The sequence below is a fragment of the Lycium barbarum genome, chromosome 6, assembly GCF_019175385.1.
Source record: "Lycium barbarum isolate Lr01 chromosome 6, ASM1917538v2, whole genome shotgun sequence".
Taxonomy (NCBI): Eukaryota; Viridiplantae; Streptophyta; class Magnoliopsida; order Solanales; family Solanaceae; genus Lycium; species Lycium barbarum.
This window is the reverse complement of record NC_083342.1, coordinates 30,465,553-30,478,951: the sequence shown is the minus strand read 5'-3', so window position 1 is coordinate 30,478,951 and position 13,399 is coordinate 30,465,553. Positions and strand designations below refer to the sequence as shown.

The following is a 13,399-nucleotide window of genomic DNA, read 5'->3' as shown; positions in this document are numbered from 1 at the left end:
GGACGCGGGATGCCTGGACGCGGGACATATGTGGTTACATGAATCGGAGCCGACATTCCTCGGCAATATGATATGTTCTATTTTCTGTATACATGAACAAGAAATGTTTTTCAAAGAAAGCTAAGCATGCATGGCATCCGCCCTAAGAGGTACTCATATGTACAGGTTACCCTTTTATCTTACGATATGCTTTATATTTCCATTCTGTTATTATTCATGCTTTGTACCCCTTATATGTTATTATTCATGCCTTACATACTCGGTACATTACTCGTACTGACGTCCCTTCTTGTGGACGCTGCGTTCATGCCCGCAGGATCTGGTAGCCAGCCAGACGATCCACATCAGTAGGACCTCCCCTCAGCGGCAGGCAGTACGCTCCATTGATCCGGAGCTGCAGTCCTTCGGTATACTATTCTGTTGTGTACACGTATGGGCATGGCAGGGCCTTGTCCTATCCTTTCTACAGTCTGTTTTCCATAGAGGTCTGTAGACAGTGATATGTAGCCATGATGTTATGCAGCCTCGTCGGCGTGTATTTTGTTGTACAGTATATATGTAGCGGCCAAATCGGCTTGCGCTGTTACTCTCAGTGCTTATATTTATATGTATGCATTGGCTGTGAGTTCCCAGTACGGTGTCTCTTATGTTGGTTGTTCGGGAGACAGTATAGCACAGTTACAGATTGTATATGGGCCCAGGACAGTCAGTGAGAAGTAAATGCAAGCACAGGAATGCTTGGCCAGTAGTGGTCGGGCACTTGTTACGGCCCATCGGTTTGGGTCGTGACAGTGGTGTTGCCACTAAAACTCAAACACTGCTCTAACACTATGTTGAACTATGTAATGTCTCATCCAAAAGTTTAAGCCGTTAGAAACAGAATACTTTCAGTCTTCGACACTCCTATTCTTAAATAATTCTGGATCATTATTGATATAACAATGTCTTCCCAATACAGGTTAATTGAAAGTTGAACATTTCTAATTTCCATAACTCTCTCTCTCTCTCTCTCTCTCTCTCTCTCTCTCTCTCTCTCTCTCTCTCTTGATGGATGGTGGTGACAATTGAACTCAAAATTTTACATGCTCTAGTACCATATTGAATTTTGAAATGTCTCATCTGAAGTTTCAGCCGTAGAAATCGAATGCTTTAATGTATTAACTAAGGTTCTCGACAAGCCTATCAAAAAAAAAGTAATTGTGAGTAGTTATGGATCTGTCAATATCTTCCAATACAAGCTAATTGGAAGTTTGGATAGTTCAAATCTCCAAGCTGCTCAATTACAATAGAGCATTTAGAGAAACAATAGAAATGGGCTAAAATAGAGCAGAATATCTGAGGATTCATATAAATAAGCTGAAAGAAGGCAAAACAGTGTGAAGTCACTTCCAACTCTCTCTATAACTGATTTTCTCAACAAATACATGATTGAGAAACATTATTGCACTTTAGCAAGGAGCATAATTCTTTTATTTTTTTTATGTAGGAGAGAGAAAGGGAAAGGACTAGGGACTTATGAACAGAATAATATAACAAACAAAACATGGTGAAAGAAGAAGAACAAACAAGAGTAAATGAAGGGAAAGACTGATATACTACTTACTCATATCTGATTAACTACTTACCGACTTGGGTATCTTGCTTTTAACTGGTATACCAACACACTGCCTGTATCTACATGCATTTCTAGCCTTCATAAAAGCTCCTCTATTTGCTATAGGAGTTGTTTCAGTACAATTGTTTCCTAAAGGATGATACTTACCAGATCAGGCCTTGAGTGAAAAAGAAACTCCAGAATCCTTGTCCCAATAGCATCATTAGGTGGAAGCTCGAAAGATGTAAATGCTAGAGTTGATAATACAACCTTCAACATAATAAACAAGAAATAATAAGGCAAATTTTAGAACGACCACATGGTATCTAGGTACAAATATCCTAAAGGAAATCATCAGATAGATCAAACTTCAGGTATTCCATTATGCTACAGCATCAAACAATAGCACATGCTTGACTTTCATAAAAACCTTTAACAAACAGATGTTAAGGACCTCAGTACCTAAGGACAAATATCCTAAAGGAAATCAACAAACAGGTCAAACTTCAAGCATCCTTTCATGCTGTATTAAGCAATAGCACACTGTGAAAACTAATTTCACCAGCAGAAGGTTGTATTCTAATTTTCCTTACTTCTCTAAGGCTTCGACAGGTTCATTTAGCCTAGGCACTTACATCATGTTGTAAGCATTCAAATGCAGAGGAGAAGTAAAAGTAGGGCCAGACATAATTGTTGCTGCATAAGAGGCAACTTTTCCTTATCAGTTTCTATCAATATTGCCTATTGATTATTCAAGAATAGCATAAATAATGTAAAAAATGTAAAACTAAAGCACAGACAAGTAATCTTATCAGTACTAATGCAAATGATTTCTCTTGACGAAGTCGAAGAAGTAAGTGAAAGTATAACAATAAACTCTCTTCCCATGTCAACTTGCTCTTCAGCCCCTTGTCCTTAATTTTTATTAAGCAATTTTGTGCTCAAAACGCAGTTCAGCCAGATTTAAGTTTAGCATTTTTTATGACAAGGTAAATATTTTATTAAAGAAGTACCATCAAGGTACTGAGAGATTACATCAGAAAAGCAGGCATCCTTATATAGGTTGAAGAAGTGTAGAAGGTCTATCAAAGACAATGAGTCAAAATCAGATACAATATTCTACCCACAAATAGAGACTTTTTAAACGTCTAGATTTTACAAGTGAAACGTTATCCTTCCTATCATTAAAACACCTATTGTTTCTTTCCAACCAGGTATTCCAGAATATGCAAGTAGGAACAGCATTCCAGAACAGTCTGCTTCCTTTGGGTAAGGACTATTTACACTAGCATCATAGAACAGGTTTAATACTTCCTGGCAATGACCCATTCAACTCCAAAAATGTCTAAAAACATTGACCAAATGTTCCTTGTGGAGGTGTGATGAAGCAGTACATGATTAGCATGTCATTGCAAAGATATTACCTGCAAAAGTATAACCTTCTCCAGAAATCACTAAAACAAATAAGTAGTACAATAACAAGTACTAACAGGTTCCAACTTAAACTCAACCCTGTAAGAGAAGAAGCACTTGGGGTATCATGATTGTTAAGTCTAACAACTTGAATAGAACCGGATGTGTCAACAAGATAGAGAAGGGTGAGACCTCTGGCTTGAGAAACTTTTAATTGAAAAAAAATGGCATAAAAACAAACAGCATGTCTGTAGCAAGCAGGGGACTGTCTCCACCTGGTAAGGAGGAGAGAGCTGCCCTCGCTCCATCATGCTAATGGCAGACGAAGTAACATAAGCTACCTCTCTTGAGACATGGCAGCGAAGGTTCACAGCTTATACACAGAGTTAGCTTTGATATTCATTACTGTAAATCAATAAAACAGTAAGAAAGTCTAAAACAGGATTGGAGATGCTCTTAATCAAAGTTACTATGGCATAATTTTGCACCAATAGTAAGTACCATTATCATGTATAGGATGAATTTGGTGCTAGAAGGAATCACCTCCTTCCATCCTAAAAGAGAAGTGGAAGAGTAATTACTTAAATATCCGGCTCAAGTGGTACCAAAAAAGTAAATTGGTAGTCTAGCAACACCAGAGTGTAAGCCTCTATGTATAAACCCCACTAGACATGCTACAAGGATTAGAGGAGAGGGCAAACTGATGTAATAAATAGCCCAGGAAGATGAGGTGAGGACTGCCTTGCTGAAAGCGGCTAATTCCAACGCACACACAAATGGTGTCTGTCAATATATATCCTTTTATTTTTATCTGGAGATTTAGTTATGCATTACATATTATCCATGAGCCACAAACCATTATAATAAGATAGAAAAGGAGGATAGGGTAATGACTAACATATTTACTGGTAACTCCACAGACAGCAAGACCCAAAACCCAGCTAGTCAACGCAATGGAGTCCGAACACCGGAAGGCCAGGAAATGGTTCCAAAAGCTGAGAATCAACTTTTACTCTATGTACAACCATATCCCACATAATAATTACTAAAATCTCAGAAAATAACAGTAATAAATATCTCATTGTCTTCAAGCACAAGCCTGCCAGTCTTACATTTATCTAAAAAGCATAATGAAGCACCGTTGCAACTTCTTAACAGGAATTTAATATAAAATGTCTCTTGCTGAAATGATAGAAGGTATTTTTCCATGGAATGTGGAATTTTAGTAATCTATTAAATGAGGCGATTCAATTTTTTTACGAGAAAATACCTGAGTCAGTCCCATGCCAAAAGCGAACTTTGCAAGAGCTTTCAAGCGTGCAAGTGAAAGCTCCAATCCCATTTCAAAAAGCTGTAAAAAGATATTTCCTTGAGTTAAATTCAGCCTTGCAACATTCTTAACAAACAAAACCAAGGATACAAGAGAAGAAATGTCTGATATAAAATTAAATGCTTGATCAATGGGAAAATAGGGCATCAAAACAGATTAAGATCATGATTCTCCAAATAAGACTACCTAGAAATTTACAGAAATGCAACAATCCACCAAGCATATTGTCCTTTCAGCTTCTTAGGTACTCCTTATCTCCTAATCATCATTATATTTCTTTATGAAACTAATCACATTATATGTTGTTGGATCAGAGGATTCCAGTTACTGACAAGCACATCTCTAGTTAGGAAGTATCCTCTAAATAAACAGCGGATCCAGCTAGAAAGATAAAGAGGGAATCCATGACAGCATATGACAAAAACAGGAGGTGAAGAGAGATTTTTTAACAACAAATTGAATCTGTTATCCAGTGATGTGAAAGAAATGAAGGGAGCAATATTTTCATTCTACCAGATGGAACAGCAGAGCATATTTCCCCATTTAAGATATAGCAAGTTTGAAGTAACATAACAAGGAAAAGTGTAAAGAAACCTAAAACCTTCTGAAATATCAATTACTAGGGTTTTGTTCCCATTGACATACTGCTTTTAATTATAAGCTAAGTTCTAAGCATATGCCTTCCTTATCCTGCAAAATATTTCCAATTTAGTAAACAATTGTTGATATCAGTCTTTACATTTCATGATTAAGTTGCGTATAAAACATGTTTCTGTTACTAGATTTCAGTCCTACTGAACGCTAAAATAGACTTTGAAAGATTAACCGTCAATAGCTTGGAAAGGTGTAAAGAAACCTAGAACCTTCCGAAATATCATTTACTTTAGTTTTGTTTTCATTGAAATACTGCTCTTAATTAAAAGCTAAGTTCTAAGCATAAAGCTTTCTCTTATTCTTTTACCTTACTTACCCTGAAAAATATTCCTACTTTAGCAAACCATTGCAATATCAGCCTTTCATTTTCATGATTAAGTTACGTATAGAACAATCTCCCGGGCCAGTGGCGCACAGTTCGAAACTCAGTGGATACTGGGGTCACCCCTCCACCCTTCTCCAGGCTTTTGTATACAGCTGAGTTTAAACCTCTGACGTGAGCTTGACATCACAAGTTGCGCTCTTACTACTAGACAAAAGCTAGTAACTTATCATTTTAGGTGCAAATGCAGGAATTAACTACTTCTTCACCCCACAAGAAAATCAATGCACACAAAAAAGTTTAAGGCAAATAGCACAAATATATGCTATAACTTCCATCCCCCCCACCAAGTCATCACTAATCTTAACTAAAATGGCTTTGCTTGTAGGCATACATTTAACTGATTGTTCGTCATTGATCTTTCTATACGAGAACACATAATACAAGTTTTTTCCAGATAAGTAAAGATGCAAGCAATGGGAAAGATGAATTAAACATCAGATACTACCATATACACCATATATCGCAAGTCTATCAATAGATTACTCACAAGCCTATCCTATAAGTAATTGTGAGTAGTCATGGATCTGTCAACGTCTTCCTAATACAGATTAATTGGAAGTTTGGACAGTTCAAATTTCCAAGCGGCTCAATAAAGCATTTAGGCAAACAATAGAAATGGGCCAGAATAGCGCAGAATATCTAAGGATTCATATCGCCTGCCCCAACTAGTTTGAGATTCAAGCATAGTTGATTGATTGATTTAGATAACCAATAAGTGCTTCCTATTCTAATAAATAGCATTTGCGAAAAGTCAGAAAATCAAATTTGAAAGTAAATAACATAAATATTGGTTGACCTTTACAATATGAAATATCTTTTTTTATAATTGCGGTGACCTCAACTAATTCCACGGGGTACCTGTTACCTCCCACCAGCACAGGTACGCGAAATTATGTATAAACCAATAATATTCACGCCTATGCTATTCTGCCATGGACAACATTGTCAAATACACTAGCATATATAAATAAGCTGAAAGAAGGCGAAACAGTGTGAAGTCACCTCTGACTTTCCCTGTAGCTGATTCCCTCAACAAATACATGATTAAAAAACATGATTGCACTTAGTAAAGGGCGCCATTCTTTTTGTTTTATTTAAGAGAGTGAAAGGGAAAGGATTAGGGATTTATGACCAGAACAATAACAAACAAAACATGGTGAAATGAAGAAGAACGAACAAGGGTAAATGAAGGGAAAGACTAACAAACTACTTACTCGTATCTGATTAACTATTTACCGACTTGGGTTTCTTGCTTTTAAGTGGTATACCAACACACTACATGAACGGTCAAACCCTCAAAATGGGATAAACAGCAACCAATGAGCTTACCAAGAAAAGAATCCCCCACTCTGAAAGAACTTTAACATCTGTGATGTTTCTGATCAGCCCAAATTGATTGAGCACAACTCCAGCAAAGAAAAAACCAAGTATCTGAAACCAACAAATAGATTAGCACCATATGACTACAACAGATCAGTACTACACAATCTCGCAATTTTGATGCGACTCCAACAAATGACTGGTTTATGAATTCATACCATGCTTTCACGTATAAACCATTATATGCATAGTCAAACAATTGTTGGCAAATATGGGTGGAAAATTGTTTCATGGAATTTTTCACGCATCTTAAAAGTTGATCATTCTAGGAACCTACATGATTTTGTCAAGGATGCCAAAGAGTCATTCAGAGAGAACAGACACTAGATTGTTTTAATGCAGATGTGCTATAAGAGCCTTGAGCTATACTTGAAATGTCAATTATCAGTGAAAGGCATTAAATCGCCCTCGTAGAGAGGTAAAATACAACAAAGACTTCAAGGTGATGTAAAGTTTTACTCAAATGCCAGTGCAAGTACTAAAAATGGCTGGTAGTTGGTACCATAATAAAGTACTAAGGTTTTCACTTAATTGATATTTTATGTTGAAACACTAACAACTGAGTTCCATAAATAAACTCAGTGTAACATTTATAGAAAATATCAAAAATAGACAATTCCAAGTTTCTTTTACCAAGTCAAAAAGCAGCTTTATTCTCTTTATCAAAAAAAAAAAAAAAAAAAAAAAAAAAAAAAAAAACAGCTTTATTCTTTCTCACTGGAAAAAAACAAGTTCAGGCAAGTACGTCTTTGGGTTGAACTAGGGTGTACGATGGATATTCAGGACCGACATGTTTTAAGGTTAACTTAGGAGAGAATCCAAGATACAATGTGAGCTAAGATTGATTACATCAGCTTTTGACAATATGGATCAAATAAAGGCATATACTTCCCTCAGATCAACATTGACATGATGTAGGAGAAATTAATAAGTCTACAAAAACTATCATGTGCATATTCCTGGATATCCTCATTTTGAAAGGCATTTTAGAAACTAATATTACGTACATGGCTGCTTTGACCCTAAAATTCATCAGAAAATTTTACTTCACTAAAACAAAGAGATGCTTCAGTCTTCTCTGTTTTTGCCTAAAGTATCAAATAACAAAAGGAGAGTAGCACTTGATTCGAAAAGCGAAAATCGTTCATGATAAAGTACTTATATGTTGACACAGACATGCATAACTAATAAGATAAAGATAACAAAAAGGAAGGACTTGAATAATGTATTCAACTCACAGGGCTAGTTTTTATGGTCTTTAAGGCAGGAACAACCAGTACAGTCACAGCTAAGAATGTCAAAGTGTCCAACCCGAGGTCATTGATAACATCAACAGCACTTGCAACATCAACTGATGCATATATCTGAAACCTACACCTCAAAGACTTCCGGTGCTTTAAGATACAAATTCCTTTTCCACTGCAAGAAGATGAAAAAGGTGTACTTTTGCAGAAACCATTTGTTCCAGAAGATGGATGGTTTATCTTGTGATGCAAAGAAACTGATGAAATATGAATGGATTTGTTATAGGCATATGATACATTAGAATAATGTCGATGCAAATAAGATGCAGAAAAGGTGGACCAGGTAGACCTCGTTTGAGCTCTTACAATATATCCCTGCAAGGTAAACATCGGGATGAAAAAAGGTTAACTTCCAAACACATTGCACTTTGAAAGTACAATTAGTTCTCATTTATTTGTTTATATGATCACTGGACAATTTTAAACAGATGCAGAGAGAGTGAGAGACTATAAAAGAAAAGGGGATATTCAGATGAAAGCAGCACTAGGACAAAGTTAAGTAAGTTTATAGTCGCATTTATGCACCGCAGAATTCAATCATCTGGCTAGGTAATTGCACTTTTGCTCCTTTTAAATTGTGGATGTAAAAGAAAGCTGTAGTCTCGACATAATGGGGACGGTAGATACAAAAGCGGATCACATCATGGCTGTAACCTTTTTCGTATTTTAGTACAATCGATCAAGTCCAGAACAAGTGTTGCAAATCACAAAAATAGTAAATTCCAATTTTACTTTCAGTTAAGAGTAGTATTAATGTGAGGATCAAGAGAATATATGCATGCTCCATATCTGATGCCATATGAGACTATCCAAACTTCAATCTCATCTGCCTTGGCTTGCTCGGTTTATTTGGCACTTGACCTCTATTAATTTGAGCTACTTCACTGTTTAAAACTGAAAATCCAGAAGTCATTAAGAAAAATGACTGGGACTGTTCTTAAACAGCTACTCTATATAAAAAATGACTGGGACTGTTCTTAAACAGCTACTCTATATAACAACATACCACTCGCTGATAACTGTAGACTCCAAACAACTTTTGGCCCAGATAAAGGAGGAGGGTACCGTAAAAATACTCAGAATTATAATGAATAGCTGATTGGTGGACTGGTCTATTTGCTTTTAATAAGATAATGATTTCAAGGCATAAACTGGTAAGAAATACTTTGATTAAATGTGCTAGGATTAGAGGCTAAGCAGTCAGGATTAGATGATAAGGTCTTGCTTACATAGTTTGCATATATGTACTACCAAAAGTATTAGAATGATATAGAGTTTTATTTGCAAAACCTAAATCATTTCTAGATTATATCGGGCAAAGAATAACTTGTCATATGGATAAGGAGTGTTATTGTGCAGGTTGACAGAATGACAGCCAGCATAAAAATTGGAACTATGATGAATTTTGTTCCCCTGAAACCCAGTGAATGGAATTCATGTACATAGAAATTAAGGCATACCTTGGGACCTGGAGAGTGAAGGACCAAGTGACACATAGTATTATCTACTTTGAAGACAAGCTTTATGAAAGACACTAAGCATTGAGCAATGGATTTTAGAATAGAACATCAAGGCTTAACTCGATTTCTTTTTATTTTGAGTCTATTGAGAATGTGAATGGTTATGCTAAGAGCCAAAAAGGAATGAAGAGGGTGACGAGTGGCCACGCTGTTTAGAGAGAGAGAGACACGGCTTTCAAGGAGAAACAGACAGATTTCTGTTGAAGCAACAGTTCATGGACCAAAATGGATTTTGGAGATTACGTGGCCTCCCTGCTTATGCTGATAAAATTCTGCTTTTCCATTATTTTTTGGATGTCCCTCACGCCACATCACTTTATCCCAACCCAAAATCCCCAAAATGTGATTGGCTGCCAGCCTCGCCATAATGACCAACATACTTTTTATGTTTTTCACGTGAGCCTATTTGATTAGATACAAAGTTTAACAAAAAACAGAAAACTTTTAAATTGATTGAGCATAAAGTTTAAAAAAAAATAGAAAATTTTTAAATTTGTGGTGCTAAATGAGTTACATATGTTGGGATCGAAATAACATGACGTCATGTGGAAGCTTATAATTACAAACCTTGAATGGCAATGAATCATACAACAATGAAAAAATTATAAAAAGGACTTTGATAATATGATATGGGTTTGGTCAATTGACATACACATGATAAAACTAATATAAAAAATTATTCTAAACCTATTGAGTGAATAAATCTCCCCTCAAGCGAAACTCTTTATAGGACTACATTGTGGATGCTTTTCTATGTGTTCTATTGTATGAGAGGAATTCTTCAATATATAGAGGTCCAAAACCTTTTCCTCAAAAAAAAGGACTAGCCAAATATGGAATAATATTATATTTTGCTTTCAGAAAAAAGTAAATCAATTATGGTTATGCTTTGACTTTCTTTCAAGAGAAAAGTAAAACTCAAATATGGTAAGAAAATCAGGGCAAAACCCTAACAAATCTCCCCTTTTGGCCTGAATTTTCTTGACAAAAGTTGATTCGTCTTCTTCACATAATCTTCATTACTGCTGCTTGTTATGACTAAAAGTAAGCATGGGTTAAATTTTTGAGCCTTGTGCGTTAAAAGTGAGCATAGATTAAAAGTGGAGCCCATGCGTTAAAAGTGAACATGGGTTAAAATTAGCCCAAGCATTCAAAGTAAGCAAGGGTTGAAAATTTGAGCTCATACGTTAAAAGTAAGCATGAGTCGAATTTTACTTTTTTGGCACACAAACTCTGTAACACTCATTATTCAAAGTTGTAAGCTATATACCGTTACACCTCGGAAAATCTTTGTGTTAATCATATGGTAAACAAGTGTTACACCTCGGAAATTCTGAATTTGTTGTCTTGTGAATACACTAACGTGAGCTTAAGATGATTATGAAACCCTTGCGAGATCAGGGGAAGTATTAGATAGCTTAAAGTGCATACTATAAGATTTTGAAGTCATATGAATATGTGAGATTTAGTTTGTTGAAGGAAGTGAAATGTAAGTCGTGTTCGGAAAGGTTTTTGCTATAATTGAGCTAATACGTATTTAGTAATGTCTTGAGGGGCTGTTATAGGGCCTAGTTTATGATTAATGAAGTGTTATGTAAGTTCCAAGAAGGTTCCACAAGGATTGGAAGTCAAGCGAATCAACGAGAGAAAGTTTCGGATAACTGTAAGTTATACGACCACTTATACGGTCTGTATAACTTTATACGGTCCGTATAAGGGGGTCCGTATAACATGACCTTTACAAAAAAGGGATATTTTTGTGGTGGTGTTATACGGTCCACTTATACGGACCGTATAAGTCCATCGGGCAGCTTTTTAATTTTTGTATAAATAGATGACCCTTGTTCTTTTATTTCATTTCCCACATTTCCACAAGTCTTGATAGCTCCAAAGCCCTTCTCCAAGCATATTCCACTCCAACCCAAGAGAAAACAAAGATCAAGAGGCAAGAATCAAGATATCCATGTGTTAGAAGTCTTGCTAGGGTTAGTAGACTTCAAGATCTACTTGGGTATTGTTGCTAGGGTTTTGCACAAGTTGATATATTGCTCTAAAGCTCATTTCTATGAGATAAAAGGTTAGTTTTCATGCATATTTCATGTTATCAAGAATGTTTAGTTGTTGAACAACTTGGGTAAAAGAAGAAAGTAGAAAATGAGGTCTAAATGTAGCCTTTATGATGTTTTTGAGTAGTAAGCTAACTTGAGTCATGATTCTTATCTTGTTATAGAAGGTAATAATGGTGATGAGGAAGTGTTGTATGAAAATGTGTAAAAGGTTGGTGTGAAGTTGTTAGTATAAGTTGAACATGAGAATGAATTTTGAAGACTTAATGGAATGTGATTACTTGATTATGGTATTGTGGATGTTATTATGGATGTTTGGGAGTTGTTTTGTAATATGGGGGAAGTTGACGAAATAGGGGAAATGCTGCCCAATTTTCATTAGATCGTGAATTATTCTAGTTTGAATTTAAGAGTATCATTAAGGCTTAACCATGACATGAATCCTTCTAAATGTAGATTGTCCAAGCTTCGACGGTGAACGTTAAGTACTTAAGAAGACAAAGAGGTATGTAAGGCTAACCCTTCTTTCATTAAGGCATGATTCCTTTGCTATATACCCTTTCATGAGTTCCATAATGTCTTCCAAATGACTCTATCTCTAAAATTACTAAAGCTCACGATCCTCGATACTTTCACGATTATTACGTCCAGTATTTTTATACATTGGGACAACCCGAATTTAACTATGATAACTTAAGGCCAAGACTGTTCCGGGATTTGAAGTCGGGACTTTTGACCATTTGATTTTATTTTGAGACATAAGTTGTATATAAAATTGTTGGCATTGTACACTTAGGAAAAATTGGGACCACAATTCACAAAATGGGAATTTAAAAATCTTGCAAAATAAGGCCATGGTGGTCGTGTATATGAAGTGATCCCACACAATTGTGTGACCAATTTTAAATGGTCCAACACATTGTGTGGGCCAAAGATTTGTAGAGATATTTGTGGACATAAAAGATGAAGAACCAAGTCATCTTTATTCATTTTTCCCACACTTAGAACAAATAGCAAGAAGGAGAAAAACCCCTCCAACCTCACGGCTTGGACCATGGAAAATCAAGTCCAAATTTTGCCTCTCCAAAATTAATTCTTTGGTACAAACCCACTAATTAGAGGTCCCTAAGTAACGTGGAAGTGTCGTTGGATCGATCAAGCCATCAAATTTGTGGATTTCAAACCCTAGCCTAATGGTGGAGTAAAGAAGAAAGGTAAAAAAAATTCTCTTGTTTTATGAGTTGTGAATGTTTTGTGCACAATGTAGTATGTTAATATGGGTGAAAATCATGAGATATAATATGTTGGAAGTGGGTTATGTTATAGGTGTGTGAGCCGTGTGTGGGGTATATGTGGGTGTGTATATGGGTGTGGAAAATGGAATTGATGAATTAATTCTTGTATCATGTAAATTGTTGTAGAGTGAAGAAATAAATTAGAACCATCTAAATGTGTATATGTATATATATGTGGGTGTGGCCGTATATATATATGGTCCCAAATGTTTGGCAAAGAATGAATTAATATTGCTTAGCGTCGAAATGGTTATTGTGATGACTTCTACGTAGGAAATGAGAATTAATGTCCCGAATTGATATAGTAAGCGTTGCGAACTGATTTGGAGAAATTTGTGCATTTAATGTAATCTTTATATATGAGGACCATTAACATATGTATATGGGTAGTGTGGACGAATGTGAGTCCTATAATGTGTCGAAGATCGCATCACTGTCGCTTAGTATTTTAGTTATCG

The 13,399-nt window shown here is 35.9% G+C and overlaps 1 protein-coding gene across 2 annotated transcripts in view; it reads right to left on the bottom strand.

Moving 5' to 3' along the window:
* Nucleotides 1-9,801, bottom strand: part of LOC132643693 (K(+) efflux antiporter 3, chloroplastic) — a 42,804-nt gene extending 33,003 nt beyond the window's left edge. Inside the window, exons 1-5 of one of the 2 annotated variants that reach the window (XM_060360214.1) lie at nt 9,521-9,801; nt 7,995-8,375; nt 6,706-6,807; nt 4,278-4,358; nt 1,763-1,864 (exon numbers count right to left, since the gene is read on the bottom strand). In XM_060360214.1, coding sequence (XP_060216197.1) covers nt 1,763-1,864; nt 4,278-4,358; nt 6,706-6,807; nt 7,995-8,375; nt 9,521-9,556 — 702 coding nt within the window. In that variant the 5' untranslated portion in view covers nt 9,557-9,801. The remainder of the gene's footprint in view (nt 1-1,762; nt 1,865-4,277; nt 4,359-6,705; nt 6,808-7,994; nt 8,376-9,520) is intronic. The other variant, XM_060360213.1, reaches the window with a different exon arrangement.
* Between the last annotated feature and the right edge of the window lie 3,598 nt (nt 9,802-13,399).